This window comes from Peromyscus maniculatus, chromosome 17 (genome assembly GCF_049852395.1).
Source record: "Peromyscus maniculatus bairdii isolate BWxNUB_F1_BW_parent chromosome 17, HU_Pman_BW_mat_3.1, whole genome shotgun sequence".
NCBI classification, from domain to species: domain Eukaryota; kingdom Metazoa; phylum Chordata; class Mammalia; order Rodentia; family Cricetidae; genus Peromyscus; species Peromyscus maniculatus.
Window position 1 is genome coordinate 9,593,348 of NC_134868.1, and position 27,939 is coordinate 9,621,286.

Here is a 27,939-nt window from a genome sequence, read left to right on the forward strand (position 1 = left end):
GTCCATGGACATACATGCAGGCAAAACACCCACACACATAACATAAAACAACAATGTGCAAGGAAGAAAGATCTCTGACTGCTGAGTGAAAATATAAATGTTTGGAGAAGAAGGAAGCTGAGGTGATCAGAATCAGATGCCCTGGGGCCAGAGTTATGGCTCAGTGGTTACCATGCTGGATGCTCCTCCAAAGGACCTGGGTTTCATTCCCAGCACTCACATGATGGCCCCCAACCACCTGTAACCCCAGTTCTAGGTGATCTGATGCTCTCTTCTAGTATCCACAGGCACCAGGCACACACACTACACAGGCACATAAGCAGGCAAAACATTTATACACAGTAAAATTAAAAACCTATTTAAAAGAAAAAGAATAAGATTTAATAAAAAAATGTATATTTTAAGGAGTTCTATTCTGTGTAGGTACACTATACAATAATTTTATTAAAGTCATTAAATTAAAAATAAGCATGTTAAAGATTTACAAAAAAGGGAGAAGAACAAAGGAGCTGGAGATACAGCTCGGCTGGTGGCATGCACGAAGGACAGAGCTCAATTCCTATTCCACAAAGGGGACAGAGACAGGGACGCCCGCAATCGCAGCACGTGAGAGATGCAGGGAGAAGGATCACAAGTTCAAGGTCATTCATGAGTACAGAGGGAGTTCGAGGCCAGCCTGGGCTACCTGAGACCTTGCCTTAAGAACAACAACAACAACAACAACAACAAAAAAAAATCACAAGAGTATCCCAGGAGAAGGATGAGCAAAGGATTTGGGGTTCATGTCACAAGAGAGTTATGAAAGGTCACAGATCTGGGATAGGCACCAATTTCATTCATAGTCAAAAGGAACGGCAAGCTGGGTCTGGGAACTGAACTCCATCTTCTGCAGGCTCCGTCTGCGTACCTGCCCACTGAGCCATCTTTCCAGCCCCTGACAACTGTTAAGTATGATGTGGTTTCAATATGTGAATGTTACTACTGTTTGGGGACTCCACCATATTACTGGCAGAAGGCATGTATATGTTTATCTTGGGGCAGGAAAACTTCTAGAATGCCCCTGCAGTGGCTGTATCTAAAGGAAACAGGAATTTACTGTTCACAAGCAAGAGTTTGTAGGATTGAATGCAGTCCTTGCCTATTAGGTTGCATCCATCATATCCCGATATAATTATGTTATAATTCTGCAGGGCTACAGACTGCAACCTGCAGAACAGAGATCACACTCATAAGCCCTCAGGGAAAAGTCTTTCTAATTTTAGGCAGAGAGACCTGACACTCATGATCTCACTAACTGGGAGATGGAAGCAAGAGATTCCAAGGCCAGCCCTAGTGACATGAGGTCCTATCTCAAAAACCAAAAACAAAGGTACCAATTGATCAAAAGGAGCTCTAGGAGAAGTATTGCCACATGAAAACACTTCATTTTTATTGCAGGAATTAATCTGTTTAATAATACCTAGAGAGAAATCGACTTGACATTTGAATCCCATCACAATTCTGAACTATAATCCAAGACCAACAAGAATCTTTTTCCTATTTGGACAATGAAAAACTGTAGTATTGTGTGTATTTGTGTGGTGTGCGTGTGACATGTGTCGGTGCACACACAAGAGCGTCTTGTTGAGAGTTTAAAGGCCAGAGGACAACTTTCAGGATTGGCTTCTCCTCCACCAACGGTTCCTGGGACCAAACTCAGGTCACCAGGCTTGTATAACTAGTACTTTTCCTACAGAGCCATTTCACCAGCACCATTTGGTCAAATGTAACCCACAGACGGTCTTATTCCTCTACTGTAACACATTTTTATTTATTTATTTATTTATTTATTTATTTATTTGTTTGTTTGTTTGTTTGTTTACGGGGGATGGGATCTCTTTGCAGCCCCGGCTGGCCTGAAACTCATTCTGTGGACCTGGTCAGTCTTGACCTTCCTATGTCTGCCTCGCAAGGAGTAGGATGACAGGTCTGAGCCACCACACTCAGCTAATTAAACGACTGGTTAAATCACAGTGTAAGAGAGAGATACATGGCAACTCCTTGAGGAAGGGCAAACTCAAGTGAAAGCAGCAGATTATTTCCCGAGTCTCTCAACTCTGGCCCATGGAAGGTCTCACCGTGTTACAGGTGTCACCACGTCACCACTTGGGCTCCCATTGCCCCAGGAGTTCTTGGCATTCTATTTCTCGACAACACACTGCAGAAATGGCACAGCGTATGTCCTGTGAGATGGGTCCTATAAGGAGGAAACTGTTTTGTGCTTTTGGAGCAAGGTCTCATTCTATGGACTGGGCAATGGACCGACCTCAAGCTAGTGGTGATGCCCCTGCCTCAGCTCTTCAGGTGCTGGGATTACAGGTGTGAGTCACCACGACTGGCTGAAGGAAATTCTTTGTAAAAGCTGACTTAGTGGCAGAGCATTTGCTTATTATGTGTGAGGCATCTGGGTTTGATCCCCAGCACCTGAAAATAAGCAAGCAAACAAAAACCCAGTTATCTGACTTTTCTCTCGTCCAAGATGCCCACACACATATAAAATGCATGGGGGCCTCTTCAGAAGCAAACATCAACCACAGGAAATAATGCCTTCTCTCAGCAGCTTAATTGTGGCAAGATCTCACTAGTTTTGAAACCACGTTTACAGCAGATTGTCAAGTCACACTTGCTTTACAAACAGCCAAATTATTCCAGGGTTCTTAAACCATAGCTTGGATTCCAGAAAAGTCAAGAAGTTAAATTACTTCAAACAATGCAAAACATTCTCAAGTTTTCCAGACTGCTTTAACCACCCAGGGGCTCACGTTCCCAGCACACACTGCGACTTCGGCAAAGGCTGCAGGTCCCGTCCGTGGCAGCCGGGTGGTCTGAAGTGACGTGGACTCCTCAGCTGTCGTGCCCAGGAGCCTCTCATGTTCTAGCTGGCTGAGAGGCCAGTTCCAGCAACCGCTTACTCAGGAGGGCATTGTGTCGCTTCAGATATGCTATTATGTCTCCTTGCTTTTCAACAATTTCTTCTAGGTGTGATATAGTCCTGCAGAAGTCAAGACATAAACAGGTTACACAAATTCACCAACATTCTTTGGTATCATTTCAAATGAGTCCTCAGTGGTATTCAGTAAGGCACACTGTGCCCAGTATTTTCCCTTGGGTTTTATGCACCAGGGATATTCCAAAATCAGTCTTTCATGAACAGACTTAGTGACTTCCACTCTGGAAATCAATCTGTTTTGTACATATTGCCTTTACTTTTACTTATTTTTAGGTTTTTTTTTTTTTTGCCCAAAAAAGTTGCTAAAATTTTTATAATTTAAACTGGGTGGTAGTGTCACATCCTTTTAATCACAGCACTTGGGAGGCAGAGGCAGGTGGATATCTGTGAATTTGAAGTCACAATGGTCTACAGATTGAGTTCCAGGACAGCGAGGGATACACAGAGAAACACTGTCCTGAAAAAAAAAAAAAGAAAGAAAAAAGTTTTACAATTTAAAGTCAACATGTGAGCCAGGTGATGGTGGCCCAGCCTTTAATCCCAGTATTCTGAAGCAGTTGGATCTCTGAGATCCAGGACAGCCAGTGTTACACAGAGAAACACTGTCTTGAAAAACCAAAAATAAATAAGGAAAGAAAAATAAAAATAATTTTAAAAACATGTAAAGTCAACATGTGGTGCATGCCTTTCATCCCAGCACTCAGGAAACAGAGGCAGGCAGATCCCTGTGAGTTCGAGGCCAGCCTGGTCTACCTAGCAACTTCCAGGACAGCCAGGGATAGAAAGTGAGAGCCTGTCTCAACACCCCACAGCCCCGAAAAGCAGTATCCTCCTAATTTGATAGGGATGCCTATGATGGCTAATGTTGGTTGTTAACTTGACTTCATCTGGGATTAAGTAAAACTCAAGGCCCTAGGCACTCCTGGGAGGGATTCTTCTTGGTGGGATCATTTGAGATGAAGACCCTGCAAATCTGGGCCACCCCTCCTGATGGCTGCACTCAGAAAGGACATGGACGAGGAAGCTCTGCTTTCTGCTTGTGTCCTCACTCTCACTGGCAAGTCCACCTGTCCTGCTCTGGAGCCCCTCCTTCCTGGTGCTGGAACTGACTTCCTCAGGGTCCCAGTGTGGACTGAAAACTGGCAGCTCTCCAGCACTCCTCTGGGACTCCAGAGCCAAATTAGGACTGCTGAGACAGCCAGTCCCATAGGCTGAACAACTACCAGACCCTTGACCTTTGTGTCCAGAGACAGCCATTGCTGGCCTACGTAGACCACAGCCTGTAAGCCACTATATAAAAGAATACATTCAGGCATACATACATACATACATACATACATACACACACACACACACACACACACACACACACATACATACATGCACAGATACGTATATACAGATACATACACACATACATACACATGCATACACATGTATATATACACAGTATACAAATAATCCCTTTGTACACTGTGAAGATTTGTTTCTCAGATTGGTTTAATAAAAAGCTGACTGACCCGTAGCCAGGACGGAATTATAGGTGGGACAACCAAACTAGGAGAATGATGGGAAGAAGAAGGGCAGAGTCAGAGAGACGCCAGCCAGCCAGCCAGCAGCTGAGGAAGCAGGCCATGTAGAAAATGAGGTAACAAGCCATGAGCCATGTGGCAGAGCATAGATAAAAAATATAGGTTAATTTAAGTGTAAGAGTTAGCTAGTAACAAGCCTGAGCTATCAGCCAAGCATTTACAACTAATATTAAGTCTCCAAGTCAGTTATTTGGGAAGTGGCTGCTGGTTATTTGGGAGTAGGCAGTCAGGACAGGAAAGCTCTGCCTACACACACACACACACACACACACACACACACACACACTCTCTCTCTCTCTCTCTCTCTCTCTCTCTCTCTCTCTCTCTCTCTCAAATACAGGGTCTCTCTCTTAAGTAACTCTGGCTGTTGTGGAACTCACACCCTGAACTACATAAAACAAAGCAAGAGGCAGGTGGATCTCTGTGAGTTGGAGGCTAGCCTGGTCTACATAGTGAGTTCCAGCACTAAGGAAGCCAAGGGAAGAGTCAAGAGTCTGAGTCTACCCTGGGCTACAGAACAACACAGCAAGCAAGAGTCTGGTGTCTACCCTGGGCTACACAGCAACATCACAAGCAAGAGTCTAGCCTCAAACTCATAGCAAGACCCGACCCCAAACCCCAGACAAACAAAAAAACAAACATCAGGGCTTAGCTCCTACTTTCCCCAAGTCCATATTCACATCACACGTGTCTATCCTCTCAATCCAGTGAATGACATGGCAATTTTATGTTAAATCCTTATTCAGAATCTACATTATCATGATACAAATTAGTTTTCACAGCTAAGCTAAGGTATTTATTATATTTCATATACAAACTTCTATTTTCCTAGGAGTAATACTTGCTCATTTTAAAATTTATAAGAATTTTGTTCTTGAATGAATATTATTTATAACAGAAACAATTATAAACAATCTGATTATTCAGTAATGAAGGCTCTTTAAAAACATGATAGATCTAGAGTTGTGGTGTATGCCTCTGATCCTAATGGGTAGAGGAAGGTGGCTCTCTGAATTCAAGGCCAGCCAGGACTACATAGTGAGATCTGTTTCCAAAAAAACCAAAAAGCGGTATGACTGCCTACATTACAGTACAGAGGAAAGTTATATGGGAAGAAAATACTTACTTTTCTGAGATAAAAGTCTTTTTTTTGTTGTTTGTTTTTTGAGACAGAGTTTCTCTGTGTAGCTTTGGTGCCTTTCCTGGAACTCACTCTGTAGACAAGGCTGGCCTCAAACTCACAGAGTGCTGGGATTAAAGGCATGCACCACCACCTGGCCTGAGATAAAATTCTGTCTGCTGGCCTCCAACTTAGGGTCCTCCCACCTCAGTCTCCTAGGGGTGTGTGTGTGTGTGTGTGTGTGTGTGTGTGTGTGTGTGTGTGTGTGTGTATGAGAGAGAGAGAGAGAGAGAGAGAGAGACAGAGACAGAGAGACAGAGACAGACAGAGAGAGACTAGGGATGAACCCTGAAACTCATACACAGGGCCTCTGACTACATTCTTAGCCTTTATTAAAAACTGACTAAAAAATTATTTTGGGGGCTGGAGAGATGGCTCAGAGGTTAAGAGCACTGACTGCTCTTCCAGAGGTCCTGAGTTCAATTCCCAGCAACCACATGGTGGCTCACAACCATCTGTAATGGGATCTAGCGCCCTCTTCTGGCCTGTAGTCATACATGCTGTATACATAATAAATAAATAAATCTTTTTAAAAAAATTATTTTGGGTCAAGACTTTGCTAAATTGCCTGGCTAGGGATCCACCCTGCCTCCTTGGAGGCAGCCCCAGCAGACAGAATCGGAGGTTCGCACCATCAGGTAACTGAAGGGAAAAAGTTAATTCTTTCTGACTTCTCACTGCCTGTTCACGCCTTACCTGAAGCCGGTCTCAGAGGCCGCACTGCTGGGGTAAGCAGAGATTTTTTCTTCTTCAAGTACGTCAGGCTGTGGCTTGGCTCTATTGAATCTCCTAACTTTCACTGAAACAATAAAACCGTTTTTAATCAGATTACCTATTTCTGAAGAAATTCCTATGTTCATTTATTCAAGAGATACTAATTGGTTACTCTTTTTGCATAGATAATAAGAGATTTCATAATGAGTAAACAGTCTGAATACAATTGTTTATCAACCATACTTACAACATTTCAGTCAACTAAGCAAGGACTTACAGGGAATGTCGAGATTATCATTAGTAACAATAATAGCAATAACATTTACAACACATGAACACAGCTTGAGTGTCCTAGAGGATGACCTCATTCCATTTTCAAGACCACATCATGAAGTGAGTACTCATTTTTTTTCTTGAGACAGAGTCTCACTATGTAGACAAGGATGGCCTGAAACTCAGAAGAGACCCATGTGGGTCTTCCCTACAAATATTGAGATTAAATGTGTGTGTGCTTGGCCTGGCCTTTGTTTTTAATTTAGATGCCAAATTTACATGCAGGGCCTAGCTTGCTGACTTGGTTATAATCCCAGAGCTTGGAAGGCAAAGGCAGGGGATTGGCTATAAATCCAGGGTCATTCTGGTTGCTTTGTAGCAGTTCTCAAACTGTGGGTCATGACTCCCCTGGAGGTTGAATGACCCTTCCACAGAGGTCACATATTAGATATTTACAATTCATAACAGTATCAAAATTACAGCTATGAAGTAGCAAGGAAAATAAATTTATGATTGTGGTCACCACAATATGAGGAATTGTATTAGGGTCACAGCACTGGGAAAGCTGAGAACCACTACCTTATAGGAAACACATTTGTTGATTTGTTTCCCAAAAAGCTTCACTTTAGTTAGCTGAACATTCTTTCTTATTTAAAAATTGTAAACTGTGTGTCTGAGGGTATGCGCCAGTGCTTTCACGAAGCCAGAGGCACTGGATCCCCTGGAGTGGAGTCACTGGCAGTTGTGAGACACGTGACATGACTCAAAGGATCCCCCATCTATGGATGACACAAACGTAGAAAACTGACTCACGGGTAGTGGTTGTCTCTTCTGTTAGTGTGAAAGGAGAGAAGACCGGAAGTGGTCAGAAGTGAGAGACGGGGGGTGCTAAAGGAGTCCCCAGCTGACGGGGAGGCTTCTCACTAAAGGGACAGGCTATGCTTCCCAGTGCGCAGGACAGAGGCAGGCAGGGTCCCAGGACAGCGGCTCCCGCTCTCACCTGCATACAGCAGCAGACAGCTCAGGGAGCAGATCAGCTCCAGGGCCAGGACGGCCAGCATCAGCTCCAGGTACAGCCTGCCGGGCTCAGGGAAGGAATGCTGTACGCAGAGGAGGAGGAGCAGTGCCGTGTTGCCTGAGGAAGGAAGGAGACAGGCAGAGATGGGACGCTGGTCTCCAAGTTCCTTTTGGTTTGCTGGCCATAACCTGTTTGTTTACTTATGTATCCCACTTCCTTAAGTGATTTCCTAAATGAAAGAATGAACTGTGTTGTTATCTATATCAAACCCTTAAGGTCAAGACAGCATTTATGCTAATAAGGGTGGGCTCTACGTAGCCTAGGCATGGGTCCAGTCACCAAAAGGACCAGCAATTAGAGGGTTGGAACTTCTGCCCCACTGGCCCCAGTTGGGGAAGCTCAAGAGGTTAGAAATGTAAATTCTTAAAATAAATAAATAAATAAATAAATAATCTGGAGGGCAATAGTTTGACCTGTAAAATGCTTGCCCAGCATGGATGACAACCTGGGTTCAGTCCTCAGAACCACATAAAATCAAGGACCAGCTTGTAACCCTGGAATTCAAAAAGCAGGAGGACGAAGCCTACATAGCGAGTTTGAGACCATCCTGGACTACATGAGACCTCATCTCCAAAACTCAAGGACTTGAAGATTTAGCTCCGTGGCAAGATGTTTGCTGGGGAAGTTTGAAGCCTTGGGTTTGGCTCCTAACACCAAAAACAAAAACAAAGGGGGGGGGGGAACAACACCCAAAGAATGTGATGTTTAATCCTTTTGTACACTGATTGCTTTAATAAAAAGCTGAACTCTAAATAGCTAGGCAGGATCTCCAGGCACAGAGGACACTGGGAAGAAGGGGGTCAGGAAGGATGCAGAGCACGCAGCATGGGCATTACACTGAGCCATGAAAAAGAACACAAATTCAAAGATATGGGTTAACTTAAGTTGTAAGAGCTAGTCAGAAACAAGCCTAAGCTATTTGCCAAGCTTTCATAATTAATAATAAGTCTCTGTGTCATGATTTGGGAGCTGGCTGGTGGGACAGAGAAAGACTCACTACAATCTGACCTTGTTTTAAAACTAAGGAATGGTTTCTTCAGTTTACAGAAATACTAAACTGGCTTCTTTGGTTCTTCTGCACATGTAAAAAAAAATATTTATTGACACAGGGTCTCAACACTGTGTAGGCTGGCCTTGAATTCATTGATCCTTCTCCTACCTCAGCCTCCTAAGGGCTCAGGTGGCATCATACCTAGCTGAAAGTCAGATTTTAAGAAAGTAAAAACCAAATCTTCATGAATTTCAAAACTATTACTTTCAGATTTTGAAACAAACAGTTATTTCTAGATCATTACTGACAGTATTCTTTACTCTTGTCCCATATAAGGTAGGTAAAGTGGTTAAAAAGTTCCTGATTTATTTTTGTGTTATGGTGACACCTTCTGGTCACATGGTGGCTACACATCCATTAGAACTCACGTTCATCCCCAGGAGAGTCCAGAAGCAATGACCTCTACCCACTCACTGAGGCTCAGTCAAGGTGACCCACTTTACAGTGTTCTTTCAAGGAACCTCCACTAAGACCCCTGGTGAGTGGATGAGCTTATAGGTTACCCTTCACAACAGTTCTCGACCTGTGGGTCAAGACCCCTTCGGCAAACCTGTATCTCTAAAAATATTTGCATTATGACTCAGAACAGTAGCAAAATTAGTTAGGAAGCAGCAACAAAAATAATTCTATGGTTGGGAGTCATCACATGAGGAACTACTAAAGGGTCACAGCATTAGGAAGGTTGAGAACCACTGCTTAGGGTAATATACTGATAGAATACAGAAGAAAACTTCAATTCTGTAGAACTGAAGAGGTCTTTCTACGGACAAAATCTGACAGAGTCAAAAGTCCCTAGGTCAGTTCAATTTAAATATATTAAACCTCTGAAAGCCCCACAACAATAGAGAGAAGCAGGCCAGACCATGTGTGCTGCTACTGATCACGCCTTGAGTCAGGACCCATGAGACTTTCCTTGTCTGTCTCCTGCATGTGTGGGGTACCAGGGATTCAACCTAAGGCCTTGTACAAGATAAGCAAGTACTTCATCACAAGTGCATTCTGAATCCGATTTTTATGTTTTGTTTTATGGTAGGGTCTCACTAATTGTGATGGTTTGAATGAAAATACCCCCCATAGGCTCACAGGAGCGGTACTATTAGGAGGTGTGAGCTTGTTGGAGTAGGTGTGGTCTTGTTGGAGGAATGTGTCACTGGGGATGGGCTTTGAGGTTTCAGATGCTCAAGCCAGACCCAATGTATCTCTCTCTTCCTGCTACCTGCCAATCTGGATGTAGAACTCTAGGCTCCTTCTCCAGCACCATGTCTGCCTGTGAGCTGCCACGCTTCCCGCCATGATGACAATGGGCTAAACCTCTGAACCTGTAAGCCAGCCCCGATGAAACGTTTTCCTTTATAAGAGTTGCCATGGTCATGGTGTCTCTTCACAGCAACAGAACCCTCAGACACTAATGAAGTAGAATAAGGTAGAAAAGACCGGTTGGTCATTAGATATTGACTCACTGGTTTATTTAGGGACTTATTTAAAGCACTGCTTCTCCTGCCTATATGCCAAGCACAACTTCCCTTGCTACCTGGGACATGACGACCTGGAGAAACAGCTGAAACCATGGCTTGCTGTCTTTAACAACCTGCTGATTGCCATGTATGCCTCTGGAAAATCGCCTTGTCGTTTTAGTGTATAAAACAGGAATGCAAACTGGACCCAGGACGGAGGCCTTTCGGGAGCTGTGCCCGCTCTGGTCCCCTGGTGACACCTCCTCTCTTCCACTCTCTTCTTCCAGAAGCACTGGAATTGCTGCTCCTCGACACTAAGTTACCCGGGGTAACCTTCACACACCCCGTAGCCCAAGCAAGCCTTGATACCATGATTCTCCTGCTCGGTCTCCCAGGTGGCAGGCCTAGGCCTGGTGAGGCCGGGCTTAAGACATAGCTGTTTTTGAGTTTTCTGTTTTGAATAATATAGCTTATTTGTCTATCTCCTAGCAAATTGTTATCATTATTTCCTATAGCACAAAAATCACTAAACTTCATTTTAAAAATCCTTTTATGGGGTGAGGTGTTTGTTTGTTTGTTTGTTTGTTTGTTTAAGATAAGGTCTCTCATGTAGCCCAGGCTGGCCTTGAACTCCGGGGGCTCCTGCCTCCACCTTGTAAATGCAGAGACCCTTTCTAATCCTCCGACATATCAACAGCAGCAGGCAGCATCCTTCCTCCTGGAGCAAGTCAGCAGGCTGGTACCAAAAAGGTGGAAAATTCTACATTTGGAAAAGGGATGCACTCATATCACATCCACAGCAAACAGAAATTTCAAATGAAAATTAAGGCCATCTGCCCAGCATGGCGACACAAAATTTGTAATTCTAGCACTGACTTGGGAGGCAGAGACAGGAGGATTGCCATTAGTTGGAGGCTAGCCTGATCGAAAAGAGAGTTCTAGGAGTGCCAGCCTACAAGACACGGTGAGATCCTAAATCAAAACAGCACAGACTGGAAGAAAAGCTTCAAGAGGCGGGTGGGACACAGCTCAGTCGGAGAGTGCTTGCGTAGCATGCCCAAAGTTTTGGGTTCAATCCTTCTTCCCACCAAAAGAAAAATTCAGGATAGCGGCTACAATATGTATCACTCTCAAAAAGAGACTGTATTTGAATATAAAATCAATAAAGTCTAATTCCACATGTCCTTTTATCACCTTTGGGACTCAAGCTGCAGAGCAGCTGAGAGATGCAAGGCTTACCAGAAGAGTGGACCATGAGGGGGAGTGTTTTGAGACGCCTCGTAGACCGGTAGATCTGGGAATAGCCGCGGCTTCTGACTTTGCTGTGGTGATAGTGGATGTAGCGGTCAAGAAGCACATGCAGAATCCACAGGCTAACTTTCCCAAGGATGACGACTGTCTGAACTTTCAGTGGGCTGGTGTAGTTTTCTGGGCACTTGTCTTCATTCGGATTAGGATACGAACACAGCACGCCTGTTAAAAACGCCAAAGTAACAAACACAACCTGGGGAAAGAAAAGCAGCAGGATTCACAGTCAATATGTAGGTTGCGGTCAGGACCGGCGAGATGACTCAGTGGGCCAAGGGACCTGTCCCCAAGACTGGCAACCTGAGTGTGACTCCAGGATCTACAAGGTGGAAGAAGAGAACTGATTCCTGTAAGCTGTCCTGACTTCAGCGTGTGCTGTGGCACATGTACCTGCATGCACACAGGAGTGAACATGCACTCTCACACATCAGTGTAATAACAAATCAGCATAAATATATGGGTTTAGGAAACAGGAACCACCACTTCCTAAAAGACTGTATGACTTAGGCTACCCTACTCTGACAAATGACTGTAAAAACTTTTTACCAAAGGCATTCTGAAGAACTGTGGGAGCTGTAGACAGATGATATGTCTGTCATCCGAATACTCAGGAGGCTGGAGAATTCGAGGTCAGCCTGGGCTATACAGGGAGATCCCATACCCATTTTGAAAGAGAAAAATGCAAGAAATCTAGAACACAGACAAAAATCACAAATAAGAAAATAAAAATCGCCCTAAATCCCATTTAAGGAGATGATCACTGAATGTTGAACTTTTATGCCTTTCTCTTTTATTGAAAAAAAGAGGTATAAAAGGAGTTGGTCATCTCAGAAGCAATTAATAAGCACTGGAGAGATGGCTCAGCAGCTAAGAGTGCAAACAGCTCCGGCAGAGGACCTCAAGGGTTCGGTCCCCAGCACCCATGTCAAGCCTGGAGGATCAGATACTCTCTCTTCTAGCCTCCAAGGACATCTGCACTCCCCCTCCCCACATAATTAAAATTAAAACAATTTTAAGAACTAATAAAATTATATGCAGAAGATCTCTGAATTCTACAAGTTGAGACCTTGACTTTAAAAACAGGGGAAAAAAAGCATTCCATGTGCATGTCCAAATACTTGAAGGCATTATCACCCACTGGCCCATAAGCTAGCCTCTACTGATTTGGACAGAGGCCCATAACACAGTCAAACGAGAAAGCTGTGCAGCAGTGAGTCTCGGCTGTGACATGAGAGATGGGTCAGCAGTCAGCGGAACTCAGAGCTTTCTAGAATGTACCGTCCTGTCCTCCAGAGCCGGTCTCTTGGGGCACAGTCCACCTTCTAATGAAGTCTGATGAATGGGGAACTTAGAAAAGGAATGACAGACTATTAAAATTAAATAGATAATATATTAAAATTAACATGGATCTGCATATGCACTAATGAACAAATTCACATATGAATTTATCAAAAGGCTAAGGTCTTAGTATACAGCCCAGACTGACTTCTAACTTTGATCTTCCTGCCTCTGCCTACTAATCATCAACATTACAGGCATGTTTTGGGTTTTTTTGAGACAGGGTCTCACTATACAGCCCTGACTGGCCTGAACTTGATTTGTAGCTCAGGCTGGCCTTAAACTCACAGAGACTGCTTGCCTCTGCCTTCCAAGTGCTGGAATTACAGGTATGTATCACTAAGCCTGGCTTTGTGAATTTATTGTGCATGTGTGTGTGCACTTTGCTAGGGCATGAATATGGACATCAGAGGTCAATTTTTCCAGAGTGGATTCTCTCCTTCTACCCTGTTTGGAGGCAGTGTTTCTATTCATGGACCAGCTAGCCCGGAATGCAGGAGGAAAAACAGTCGTCTTCAGAATACCGGGTACTTTGTGATTTCTTAGTATGACAATCACATTGCCACTAGCAATGTCCTTACAAACATCTCTACAATACATTCTTTGAAGTATGGGCACAAAAATTTGTACAATACACATATCCCAGCCAGGTAGATCTCTGTGAGTCTGAGGCCACCCTGATCTACAGAGTGAGATCCAGGGCAGGCACCAAAGCTGCACAGAGAAACCCTATCTCAAAAAAACAAAACAACAACTATATATATATATATATATATATATATATATATATATATATATATATATATATATATATGCAGTTTAAAAGTTCATAGATATATCCCAAATACCCCCCCAAAGAGCTTACACCCTCTGTGTGTGCACACGCGTGTATGCACCTGGGGGGTCAGAGGACAATGCAGGTGTTGTTCTTTGGGAGACATCTGCCTTGTTGTTGGGTTTTGGAGATGGAGTCTCTCAGGAGGATCTGGGGCTCACCTCCTATTAGATGAGGCTTGCCAGAGTCCCAGGGTTCCTCCTGTGTCCACCTCCCCTTTGTTGGGAGTGTAGTCCTCCCGTTGGAGGGGGGGACCCAGCTCCTCAAGCATCTTATGACTGGGCCATCTCGCCACCTCCACGCTGGTGCGCTTTTAGAAAGAGCAGCGCTGCACTGAACTCACATGTAGCACTGAACTCACATGTATAAACAACAGCAGATTCGCTATGATGACGGTAGGAAGAGGGTGGAATCTGGGTCTAAAGTGAGCCTGTAAGGAGTGGTGTGGGAGAGGCTGGGTGTCCAGAAGCGGGTCATCATCCATACTTTGAAGGATCTCCAAGGAACCCTGTGAGGCAAAAACACACAAGTTACAGCAAGACTTCTGGGTCATGTTTCTCTTTCTGTTCTTTCTTTAGGTTTTTCAAGACAAGGTTTCTCTATGTGGCCCTGACTATCCTGGAACTTGCTCTGTAGACCAGGCTGGCCTTGAACTCACAGGGATCCACCTGCCTCTGCCTCCTGAGTGCCGGGATTCCAGGCATGAGCCGACACACCTGGAACTTTTAAAACTACTTTGTATGATTTTTGTGTTGTTTGTGGCACACAACTATGACCTCAGTACTTGGGAGGCTAAGACAGAGTAACCCAGAACCAAGTACCAGCCTGGGATACTAAGCACAATGCTTTTTCTACAAAGACAAAATGAGCTGGGGAGACAGCTCAGAAGTAGAGTGCTCGTCCAGCATATGTGACACCCTGGCTTTGGTTCCCTGCAAAAACAAACAGAAAACAAACAAACAAACAAACAAACAAACAAACAAACAAACAACCCCAAGGGCCTGGGGTGTAGATTAGTGGTAGAAAGCTTCCTCTACACAAATGAGCTCCTGGCTCCAATGCCTAACACCACACACACACACACACACACACACACACACACACACACACACACACACGCACACACACGCACACACGCACAGACATTGCACACATCAGAGGCAGAACAACCCCACCTAAAGTGGACTTTGAAAAATCACCACCCTTTAGGTAATGCCACATGAGCTGTTGAAAATTTTATCTTATTTATTTGGTTTCTCTGTGTGTCCCTGGCTGTCCATATCATTCTGTAGACCAAGATGACCTCGAACTCACAGAGCTCTGCCTCCAGAGTGTTGGGATTAAAGGTGTGCAACCACCATGGCCCAGCTGGCAAAACTTTTATTAAAAGTCTTTCACAGAGGTTCATCTGCCTCCCGAGCATAGGGATTAAAGTTGTGAGGCTTGAGACAGTGTCTTACGCTCACTACACCCCGTGCTGACTTTGAACTCACTGTGTGGGCCAGACTGGCTTCCAACTCATGCTTTGGAAGCCATGAAAGAACTTTTTTTTTTTTTTTTTTTTTTTTTTTGAGACAGGGTCTCTTTCTACATAGCCCTCAATGTCCTAGAACTCACTATATAGACCAGGCTAGCCTGAAACACCGAGATCCATGTGTCTCTGCCTCCAGAGTACCAGAATTAAAAATGTACACCACCATGCCCAACTATTTCATTAACTTCTATAACTTCAGAACAAAGTAATACACGGTATAATTTAAGCAACCTATTTTTTTTTAAATCGCAATAAGGTCTCCCTATTTTGCTCAGGCTGGTCTCAAATTCCTGTGCTAAAGCAATCCTCTAGTTCCCATACTTCATGTACTGAGATTATAAGTATATGCCACGGTGTCTGGCTTCAACCTATTTCATTAAGCCTTCAAAATACACAACTGGGAAGCCTCACCCAAGCCAAAGAGCTCGGCTCAGGGAGAGAGGGAAAGTCATTTTTGCTCAGGAGGATGGCTGCTGGTAGACTGACCATACTCAAGTAGATGTTCTCACACCCATGCACTGGCAGACAGCACTAACTAATTAAGGCTCTGTGGGTTATATAAAAAGAAGAGGAGGAGGAGGGGAACACAAAGGTGGTTAGGGGACCACTGAGGGGAAAGAGTGAACTCAGAGGAAGGGTGAGAGGCAGATGTGATCAGTTCATACATTGCATACATGCACAGTCTAGGCTGGCCTCAAATTCACTATGTGGCTGAAGCTAGCCTCGAACTCCTGATCCTCCTGCCTGTACCCACTGGAACTGTAGGCATGCACCACCACACTAGGTCACAGATGCAATTATCAAACTGCCTGGTGTTCTACAATACTCTGAAAATTGGCCTTACTAAGAATGCTTTAAAGAGAGCCTGGGGGGAGGGGTAGCTCAGTGGTCAGTGTTCACCGAGCATGTCTGAGAAGCTGGGGTCTGTCCCCAGCACCCACCACCTCATTTCTTCCAAAAGTGACTAAAACAAGCTTTTGATTTTAACAGAAAATATTCTAAGTGCCAGTAGGAACATCACTCCGTGGAACCATTAGGGAGACATGAGTTTGTAGGAATTAGTCCCCACAAAAATGTCTAGCTGTCAGTTGAGTCCTGGGTGCTAACCTAAAAATCCCAGCCACGTTTAAAGGTGCTGTGTCTGCAGTCACATTACTTCCCATTCTCTGCTGCATACAAATGAGGCGCGTCTCAATCTCAGACCCTTAGTGCACACTGGTATGTACGGGGACAGTGCCACCTGCCCAGAATCTCAGCACTTGGGAAGCAGAGGCCATAAGATCGAGGGCCATTGAAGGCTAGCCTGGACTACATAGTGTGTTCTAGGCTGGCCAGTTAGTGAGATCCTATCTCAAAAAGAATAATGAAGGCCGGAGTGAGCCATGGCTCAACAGTTAAGAGCACTTGTTGCTTTTCTAGAGGATCTGAGTTTGGTTCCCAGTACCGACATGGTGGCTCACAACCATCTGTAACCCTAGATCCAGACTTCCAGGGGACCTGGTCTTTCTCCTGATTTTCTCTGGCATGGATATGGCACACACAGAAGCTTGCAGTCTAACATTCATATAGATAAAATAAATTCACACACACACACACACACACACACACACACACACACTTATTTTTAAAGAGTGAAGGAATATGAGGGGTGATTATACCTCAAGGGTAGAGCTCTTGGCTCACATGTGTGAGGCCCTGGGGTCAAAACTCAATACTAGATTTACATGTGGGAATCTAAAGTGTGACCCAGGTCTGGGGTACTGCTCAGTTTTCAGACTCGGGCACCTAATGCTGCTACGGTGCCCTGTGTATTCAATCGCTTAGAAGCGTCCACTTTATTTGCCACAATCTACTGTACAATTCTGATGATTTTGTTTGTGTTTTGAGAGGGGCTCTCTCTAGGTAGGTCTGGCTGACCAGGAACTCCCTAGCTTAAACTCAACTTGTGGTTTTGCCTTTGCAAACTCGCCTTTGCCTCTGAGTATTGTGATAGCAAGCATGTATCAAGGGCTAGCTTACAATTCTGGTTGTTTCTGTTCGCAACACTGTCTTCCTTGAGCATTTTCTCTATCTGAAAAACATGGGACCTTGCCAGTTTGCTCCTCAGCTAATGTCTAAGCATGCTTATATGTTCAGATAGGGCAATTCCCACCAGGGAGCCTTCCTAGACACCTGAGATCTGGAGCATGCCATATCGATCTCTGTTTCCAAAGCACTATGTGTAACTCCCCTGTCATACTGTCCATGAATGACTTTCCCCTTCTTTATTTTTTCCAAGGCCTTCCTATGTATCCACCTTTCCTGGTAGACTATATTGGATTTACCAATTCCTCGCCTCTTACTTGTCTGTCTTACGCACACACTCAGCAAACACTGGCGCAGGAATCAATGTACGTTCCACATCTATCTTTGCAGGCTTCCACAACTCACTCGCGGCCATCAGTTGCTCATCGGGGAGAAGCAGTAAGGACATAAGGAGGCGGGACCAACTCTGACCAGAGGTAGTAAGAGCTGTGGCTCTGGGAGGGTCCCCAAGTTAGACTGAGTGAAAATTCAGGTCCTATTGCTTACTGGCTGTGGGTAAGTTACTTCACATCTCTGTTTCTCAGTTTCTGCATTTTTGGTTTTTTTTTTTAAGATTTATTTTTTATTTTCTATGTATATGTATGCATACCACATGCATGGGGGTGCCTAATGAGGCCAGAAGAGGGCATCAGAACTCTTGGAGCTGGAGTTAGAGAAAGTTGTGAGGCAGGGGATGTGGGTGTTGGGAATTGAACCGGGCGGGCCCTTTGCAAAACTATATGCACTTTTAACCAACCAGCAACCGTTCCAGCCTTAAGGACATAAGGAGGCGGGTTCCTCCTCTTAAAAATAGGCATTAGGGCTGGGCGGTGGTGGCGGTGCACACCTTTAATCCCTGCACTTGGGAGGCAGAGGCAGGTACATCTCTGTGAGTTCGAGGCCAGCCTGAACTACCAAGTGAGTCCCAGGAAAGGCGCAAAGCTACACAGAGAAACCCTGTCTTGAAAAACCAAAAAAAAAAAAGACACTAATAAGAGCACCTGTGCCCAGTCTTGGGTAGGAAGATTCAATGAGTTATCTCATAAACAATGCTTAGTACAGCCCTAGGCCCTCAATGTGAGCCTTGCTTTCCAGCCTTCCCCATGCCCATCCCTCTTCCTGACGCCCTGAGCTCTCAGGAACCCCCTTCGATGGCTACCCCACTCCTCTGTTCTCCCCACCTCCCCGCCTCTCACACCACACCCCCACCTTCTCCTGGTCATTCCCAGCTCGTCACCTGACAAGCGGGTCAACTTCAAGCTTTTGAACATTAGAGCAGTTCTATTTTCTCTTTGCTCTTTCTACCTATTTCTGTGTTGTTTCTGAATCAGTTTCAATCTACTCACCATTAGTCCCATTTTGTCTGTCTTCTTACAAGTCTGTTTTTTTTTAATTTTTTTTTTTTTTTTTTACAAATAATAAAGGACCTCATGCATGCAAAGCAAATGCTCTAACACTGAGCTACATCCTCAGAACCTTAAATTATTCCTTCGTTTCTTCTGTGAATTCCCTATAGCTCCCTAGGGCCGAGGGTAACCTTGAACTTACGATGCTCTTGCCCTTACCTCCTCAGTGCTGGGCTTACAGATAGATGTGTGCTGCCATGCCTGGTTTATGTGGTGCTGAGTTCTGGGCTATGTGCAAGCTAGGGAAGAATGAACTCTACCAAGCAGGCCCAACCCAGTCCACTACTTACAAGTGAGTGAATTACTACTACCAAAGAACTGACCAATTGTTTTGGCCCAAACACTCTCTCTTCATTCCCCCACCCCCCCAGTAACTGCTTCCTTTGGGGACCCGATGACAATGTTGCATTAAGCCTTTCTGGGACCCAGGTATGGTGGCACATGCTTGTTTATAACCCCAGCATACGTGAGGCTTCAGCAGAAGGATTACTGTGAGCCTGAGTTATGTAGTGTGAGCCTGTAAAAAACAAAACAAAAACCCTGAGGGAATATCTTTAACTCTTTCCCCTCTCCCTCTCCTGGTCTGGGGTTAGTCAAAGATGGTTTGTCCAACCTACTCTCCCCGAGAAGTACGAAGGAAAGACAGACACTGGGTAAGTTGACGGCTGCACGCTGACCCCAGGGTAGACTCCAAAGTGACTCCTGTCACTGCAGACACCCTGAGCTGCCCTCGTTTGGGTCCTCACAGAGCCCTGGGTGTTAACTCACCCGAATCTGCACCAAGCCCTGGTCTGTATAAATGAGCCATTAGTTCACGGACTCACTTGAGTGTCTGGGCTTGCAACACAGCTCATTAAATGTGCGCTTTGTTATCTACAAAATACCCAAAGCAGGCAACCTACTCAGGTCCATAGTCATTCAGCTATCTAGCTGTTGGCAAAATAATCATCACCAGTTGTCTGCTGAAGGAAACATCAGGACTGTACCCCTGAAACGGACGTCTCCCAGAACTCCAGGGCAGCTCAGCACCAAGAAATACTCGCTGCTTATGTTTTTCTAAACCATTCACTTTTCCTCTTATATATTTATTTCCTCCATAATTGCCAGTCCATGAAATCTCATTCTTAAAATTTCAAAAATGGGTTTGCCTTAATACATGAGTCTTAAGTTTCCATGTATTAGTTTTCCATTTTCTCAATTGAAAAATAAAACTAGTTTTTTTTTTTCTAGCGTTACTGTTAGAAACATATTTATTTCATCAAGAAAATTTAACTAGCTAGGTGTGGTGGGGCACTCCCACTATCCCAGCACTAAAGAGGGTGAGTCTGGAAACAGTTTGGCAAATTTGAGGCCAGGTTAGGCTACATAATGAGTACCAGGCCAGCTAGGGCTACACAGTTAAGTCTAAAATAAATAAAATAAAGACTGCAGGAACCACGGACACAAGAATCTAAGCTCTGATATGTCTGGAATCTTGCTTTTCTGGACGGACTTTAGAACTAAGACCATGGTGATGTTGTTTTTAGTTATTAGCTCGGGTCAGTGTGCTCACGAAATGTCAGCCTTGTATTTCTCAAGGGTAGGAATTTTCAAACGCATGTTTCCTCCCAAAGTGCCCCCCCAACCAATTTCAAATAAACATTTAATCATAGTGTCTTAATAAACTTTCAAACAAGATTTTGGCGATTGTATTATCGCTCTACACTGGCTACAAGGTGAACTGGGCCACCGCGTGCTTTAGAAAAACAAAACAAAAACAATTAAGTTTGCATCTATCTAAGATTAAAACACCTTTCTGTTCCGACCATGCCTACATTCAAAACAGCACATGATACTGGTTTTTGTTTTTTTCCTCCAATCTGGGTTTCCAGGAGATGAGAGCTACAGGTCGTCCCCGAGGGATGCTGGAGTTCAGCCCCGCACCACAGCCACTCCAGGTCCCGGGTCTCCTCTCTCTCTCCCTCTCTCCATCCACCACCGCAGGAAGACCCACAGGACCCACAGACAGGAGTCGGGCTCGCCGGGGGCTTGCAAGCCGCCACCGGCCTGCCGGCCTCTCTCAGGAAAGACGGTCAGGCCAGCGCGCGTCACGTGAGGCTCCCAGTTCCGGAACCAAAGACGCGCGCGGTGCACGTGAGCCGCGGGCCGAAGGGACCCTCGCGCCCACGGGGCCGCGTCCCTCCGGCGACTTTGATCCGGAAAGGCTCCCCGGGCCCGCGGTCGTGTCCCATCCCCACCCTCCCCACCCCCCGCGCACCCAGCGTCCCCTCCGGTCCAGGCCGCTGCGGCTCTGGGTCGCTCGCAGCCCGCAGTCTCCGCCCCCCTGAGCCCAGCACAGGAAGCGGGGATGGCGGGGACAGGGCTCGGCGCCTCACTCACGTCCTCCAGCCTGCCGCCCGCCGCCATGACCCGCCGTCGCGGGCCGATGCCCCGCCAGCCTGACCTCTCCACCGGCGCCCGGGCACCCAGGGCCCGGGACGGTCGCACCTTCGGGGACCTGCGCGCCCCCGCCCCGGACACACCCACTTCTGCGCTCGCCCCGCCCCGACGGCCCAAGGCCACGCCCCTCCGTCTAAACCAGCCTATCAGCAGTCAGGGGGCGTGGCCTTTCCCCCGCCAGTCTCCAGCTCGGGCGGGCGTCGTTCTGGCCCAAGCGTTTCTTGGGGGGATGGTTGGTTGGTGGTGGATCTCCCCTAAACGGTTGCTTGATCTGTGGATCAGAGATTTAGCAATTAAAGGACGAATTTCTAGTGCAGCCGTTTGAACATTATCGGCAAATGCTTTCCCTTTAAAACGTTATTTCTGTGGCGCAGTGTTTGTAGCAATGACTTGGAAAAAGACTGCAGTAAAATCGTAACTCCACCTGTAGAGGGACCGCACTAGAATAAGGATTCCGGTTTCTATAGCACGATTCACAGGTGTCTCCACAAAGAAGCAAAGCAGTTAGATGTTTTAGGGGCTTAGGGGTTTTGTTTCTGTCCATATCCCCCCCCCCCCAACACACCTTTCTCTCTGAAAAGTCCTGACTGTCCTGGAACTCAACCATGCAGACCAGGCTGGCCTTGAACTCTCAGAGATTCTCCTGTCTCTGTCTCCCGACTGCTCTGATTAAAGGCGTGCGCCACCACACTTGGTCCAAGATTGAGTCTTCCACCATATGAGTCCCAGGCTTGGTAGCAAGGGCCATTTGCCAGCCCTCAATTTTTTATTAAAACAAGGTCTCGTGTTACTCATGCTGACCTAGAACTTGATGTACACCGAAACTGACCTTGAATCCCCGGTCCTCCGGCCTTCGCCCACTGACACCTGGCATTACGAGTGTGTGCCGTCACACCTGATGAGTTGTTTTGTTTTATATACGAAGTATTTACTTTTAATTGTTTTTATTTTATGTGTATGAGTGTTTTACTTTAGAATACATGTGTATCTGTGCACCATGTGCATGCCTGTTGCCCAGGGAGGCCAGAAGAGGTCATTGGATTCTCTGGCACCTAAGTTAGAGACAGTTGTGAGCTGCCATGTGGGTGCTGGGAATGAAGCCCAGGTCCTCTGGGTTAGTGCATTTTATGTGCTGGGCCACCTCTGCCACCTGAGTTTTAATTATATTTATGGAATCAAACTGGGTTTGGTGGCACACATCTCTAGCCCTAGGACTTGGTAGAGGCAGGAGGATCATGGGTTCCAGGCCAGGGTTTTAATGAGTTAGAGGCAAGCCTGGGTTCTGTGAGACTATCTCATGAAGAAATAAAGAGGAAGAGTTCTCAAGGACTGTGGGTGAAGAAGAATTGGAGGGCAAAGGTGTCATTGACGCCGACTGGACTTGTCCATCGGAAAGAATGCCTCTACATGTCCTGGAAAAACTAGCTGAAGCATGTTGCTTCCTTCTCTCCCTCTGAGGCCTCTCTCTGCAGGCACTGGAAAGAAATAACCCCCAAGACCTCAAAGCATTCTTCCTTAGTTTTAATTGGCCTTTATTCTTAAAAAAAAAAAAAAAAAGCTTTTACTGGAGTCTGTTAATTGTATGTAATAATAGGTTTCATTATGACATTTTCATACATGTGTATAATATATTCTGATCATAGTATCACCCATGCCTTCTCTTGTCTTCTCCCACTGAAGGAGGGGTCCTTTCCCCAAGTAGTCCCATTTCTGCTTTCACATCTGTGATGTGTGTGTGTGTGTGTGTGTGTGGTGTGTGTGTGTGTGTGTGAGTGTGGTGTGTGATGTGTGTGTGTGAATGTGGTGTGTGTGTAGGTGTGAGTGTGTGTGTGTGTGGTGAGAATGTGTGTGTGTGAGTGTGATGTGTGTGTGTGTAGGTGTGAGTGTGTGTGGTGTGTGTATGTGAGTGTGGTGTGTGTGGTGTGTGTATGTGAGTGTGGTGTGTGTGGTGAGAGTGTGTGTGTGTGGTGTGTGTGTGTGTGCAATGAGTTTAGGATCACATACTTACCAGAGCATGTGTCACTTACCAATTCCTCCACTCCTGAAGAATCTCTTCTCTCTCTCCTTTATTTTTTATTCTTTTGTTTTGTCTCGTTTTCAAGACATTTTTTTCTCTGTGTAGCCCTGGCTGTCCTAGATTTACTCTGTAGCCCAGGTTGGCCTCGAACTCACAGAGATCCGCCTGCCTCTGCCTCCCTAGTGCAGGGACTAAAGGCGTGCGCCACCATCGCCCATCTTTGACTTTTATTCTTTATTCATAAGGATGAGGAAAGTTAGGCCGTAGTGGCTCAGCAGAAGAAGGTGCATGCTTTGCTAGCCTCACCTGAGGCCTTGAGTTCAATCCCCAAAACCCCTGTAAAGGGAGCAGGAGAGAACCTGCTACTCCACAATGTTATCCTCTGACCTTCTAGAAGCCTGCCATGGGTATCCCCACCCCACAGAATAATAACAAGTAAGACAAACATTTGAATACATTTTAAAAATAAGAAAACTTAAATCCAGAGTTCTAGTTTAGCTGTTGTGAAGCAGGAATCTTAAAAGTTCTTATTAATAAAATCAAACCTGAGGCCAGTTATTGGGGTGAATGCTGGAAGATCAGAGAAGCAGAACAAGCCACAGCTTCCTCACCTCAGCAGTTCCTCAGCTGATCCTGTTTCCTCAGACTGGAAGCCTCTGAGTCCTCATCCAGAATGGTTCTCAGCTGAACTGCTGCTCAAAACCTAAAAGCTTAACCAGCCAAATGCTTCTAGTTTCTGGTCCTCATGCCTTATATATCTTTCTGCTTTCTGCCATCACTCCCTGGGATTAAAGGCTCACTTTCTGGGATTAAAGGTGTGTGTCACCATGCTTGGCTGTATCCTTGTGGCCTTGAACTCACTGAGATCCAGACAAATTTCTGCCTCTGGAATGCTAGGATTAAAGGCATGTGCTACCACTGCCTAACCTCTATGTTTAATATTGTGGCTGTTCTGTCTCTGACCCCAGATAAGTTTATTAGAGTGCACAATATTTTGGGGAACACAATACCACCACACTGTTGGACTTTTTTCTTTTGTTTTTGGAGGCCTCGTCTTGTGTAGCCAAGGCTGCCCTCCAATTCATTCTGTAGCCAGAGACGACCTTGACCTCCTGATCCTCCCACTTCCATCTCCCCAGTGCTAAGATTACAGACCTGGGCCGCTACCTCCTCCCTCCCTCCTTCCCTCCTTCCCTCCCTTCCTCTTTCTTTCCCTTTCTCTCTCTCTCTCATTACCATCTTTCCCTTTTTTCTCTTTCTTTCTTTCTTCCTTCATTTTCTTTCTTTCTTTCTTTCTTTCTTTCTTTCTTTCTTTCTTTCTTTCTTTCTTTCTTTCTTTCTTTCTTTTGGTTTTTCAATACAGCGTTTCTCTGTGTAGCAGCCTTGGCTGTCTGGGAACTCGATCTGTAGCCCAGGCTGGCCTCAAACTCAGAGATCCACCTGCCTCTACCCCCTGAGTGCTGGGATTAGAGACAGATGCCGCCACAGCATGGCATCTTTCTCTTTATTTTGTTCTCTCTTTCGATTTTTCTTTTCTTTTTCAAATGGAGTCTCATGAAGTTCAGGTTGGCCTTGAATGTGCTATGCAGTTGAGAGGATGACCTTGGACTCCAGATGTTTCTGTTTCTATCACACAGGCACTCGGACTATGGGCATGAGCCGCTGTGCTAGCTTATTGCATAGTTCATTATCATCTGTATTTGCTATCATTAGTGTGTGTGTGTGTGTGTGTGTGTGTGTGTGTGTGCACTCATGAATGTGTGAGCGCATGGGTATATGCACGATACACAGTGTGTGGAGGTCAGAGAACAACTCACAGCAGTTTTTCTTCTTCCACCGTGGGTTCCAGCGACCAAATTCAGGCCATCAGCTTGTACGGCAAGTACTTTTCCTGGCCTAGCCACCTCCTCAGCCATGTCTTGCAGTTTGAAAGAAGCCTTTTATTCTGAGCACCTGTTTTCTGGTCAATCTGCCCTTTTTCCAGGGCAAACCAATGTTGAGTGAAGAACCTTGGAATCGACAAACTCAGCTAGAATTTGCAATCCAGCACTTTTCCTTATCTGTAAAACGGACAAAATGATATTTATAAAGGGAGGGTGAGGGCTGACAGATTAGTGGTAGATGCTTGCCTCACGGGCTTGAGGTAGAGTGGCTTCAATCTCCAACGCTGAAAAAGAAATCTCTTCCTTTGCGTAAGATTGCTACACTTGAGGAACTCATGAAATTCTGGCTTCCTTCCTGCCCCCTCCACCCAGTCTCTCGACTTCTCCATATTATGTATTGCTAGGGAGGAGGGGCCAGGTGCACGCAATGCTCTTTCTGGGCATCCAGAACTGCACTGAGTGCAATTAAGTACTTAATAAATGCCTTTTGATTAAGTTCAGCATCATCCCAAGCAGGCAAAAACCACTCTGCTCAATCTCTCTGATTAGATGATTCTCCCTGGCAGAAGTTCAGATGGTGCGGTGTTAAATTCAGTGCATTGCTTTAGCAAATGGCATAATGAAGTTTTGGCTCATCAGTCCTTGAGATGGGGTGATCACTCTCACACCTGTCTTACAGCCCTACCTCCATGCAGGCTTTTGGACAGTCACAGGCCTGCAATCTGAGATCCAGCCTTTGGTCAATGCATCGATTGTTTTCTTGTTTGGGGACAGACTGTCAGGCAAAAGCAACTTGAAGAAGAAGGGTTTAGGTTCACAGTTCATGTGCACAGTCCATTGTGGAGGATACTCAGACAGCAGGAGTTCCAGGCAGTCTGTTACATTGTCTCCAATCAGAAAGCACAGGAGGATGGAGCTGGTGCTCAGGTCACTAGGATGCAGCTGGTGCTCAGGTCACAGGGGGTGAGTGCTGTGCTCAGGTCACAGGGATGGAGCTGGTGCCCAGGTCACAGGGATGGAGCTGGTGTTCAGGTCACAGGGATGGAGCTGGTGCTCAGGTCACAGGGATGGAGCTGATGCTCAGGTCACAGGGATGGAGCTGATGCTCAGGTCACAGGGATGGAGCTGGTGCTCAGGTCACAGGGATGGAGCTGGTGTTCAGGTCACAGGGATGGAGCTGGTGCTCAGGTCACAGGGATGGAGCTGATGCTCAGGTCACAGGGATGGAGCTGATGCTCAGGTCACAGGGATGGAGCTGGTGCTCAGGTCACAGGGATGGAGCTGGTGCTCAGGTCACAGGGGGTGAGTGTTGTGCTCAGGTCACAGGGATGGAGCTGGTGCCCAGGTCACAGGGATGGAGCTGGTGCTCAGGTCACAGGTATGGAGCTGGTGTTCAGGTCACAGGGATGGAGCTGGTGCCTGGGTCACAGGGATGCAGCTGGTACTCAGGTCACAGGGATGGAGCTGGTGCTCAGGTCACAGGGATGGAGCTGGTGCTCAGGTCACAGGGATGGAGCTGGTGCTCAGGTCACAGGGATGGAGCTGGTACCCAGGTCACAGGGGGTGAGTGCTGTGCTCAGGTCACAGGGATGGAGCTGGTGCTCAGGTCACAGGTATGGAGCTGGTGTTCAGGTCACAGGGATGGAGCTGGTGCTCAGGTCACAGGGATGGAGCTGATGCTCAGGTCACTGGGATGGAGCTGGTGCTCAGGTCACAGGGATGGAGCTGGTGCTCAGGTCACAGGGATGGAGCTGGTGCTCAGGTCACAGGGGGTGAGTGCTGTGCTCAGGTCACAGGTCACAGGTCACAGGTCACAGGGGGTGAGTGCTGTCCTCAGGTCCTTTGCTCTTTCTATTCAGTTCAAGATCCCGGGCCATGGAGTGGTGCTGCCCATGTTTACGGTAGGTCTTCTTTCTATCTCCGTCTAGTCTGAAAGCTTCCTCTACACATCCCCAGAGGTTGTTTCCATGGTGACTCTAAGTCCCATCAAGTTGACACTCAAGATTAATCACCACAATCATCCAGTTATGCAACCTAGAGCCTAGGAGGCTGAGAAATGGAGGCTCATGGGCGAGGCTGGCGAGTGTCCTGTGGCTCATCATGGTCACCCACCACCTCACAGCAGAGGGTGAGCAGAGAGCGCTGAGGAAGAAACCTTCAGAAGGAGCCCACATTTCCCTCCTGCCGTTACTCTCCTGCAAGAGGCCAGTCTACACCAGATGGTTATTGATTCTGTAGAATTTCCGGAGGGATGGAATGTGGAGCCTTCTCTCGCTTCTGTCTCGCTGGCTCTGTCCTTTTCTCTCCTCCATGTTTCTCTCATTTGCTCAAAACCCAAAGGAACATTTCTCCTTATTTTCAGCATAGGTGTGTAGCTCACAGTTTGTTGTCTGAGCAATTCCTCGATGCCCTAACTCTTCCCCAAATAGCTTACACACACACACACACACACACACACACACACACACAGTCTCTCTCTCTCTCAATATATGTATATATATATATATATAGATAGATAGATAGATAGATAGATAGATTAGATGTAGATGTAGATGTAGATGTAGATGATGTAGATATAGATATAGATATAGATATAGATATAGATATAGATATAGATATAGATAGATAGATATATTTTACATTTGTTGAGACAGGGTCTCGTGTAGCCCAGGTTGGACTCCGCCTGATTCTGTGGCCAAGGGTAACACTGAACTTCTGATCCTCCTGCCTCCACCTCCCCAGAAAGTTCTGGGATTGCAGTTGTGTGTCACCAAACCCCTCCCA

At 45.9% G+C, this 27,939-nt stretch overlaps 1 protein-coding gene across 1 annotated transcript; it reads right to left on the bottom strand.

Annotated features, from left to right (window-relative positions):
• Positions 1-424: 424 nt before the first annotated feature.
• Positions 425-21,347, bottom strand: Tmem192 (transmembrane protein 192). Its single transcript, XM_006987550.4, has 6 exons — positions 21,196-21,347; positions 14,174-14,320; positions 11,571-11,835; positions 7,749-7,883; positions 6,458-6,560; positions 425-3,031 (listed from the first exon to the last, which is right to left on the bottom strand). Exons 1-6 carry the CDS (start codon positions 21,220-21,222, stop codon positions 2,908-2,910), a joined length of 801 nt encoding a protein of 266 aa, XP_006987612.1. The 5' UTR covers positions 21,223-21,347; the 3' UTR covers positions 425-2,907.
• Positions 21,348-27,939: the final 6,592 nt, after the last annotated feature.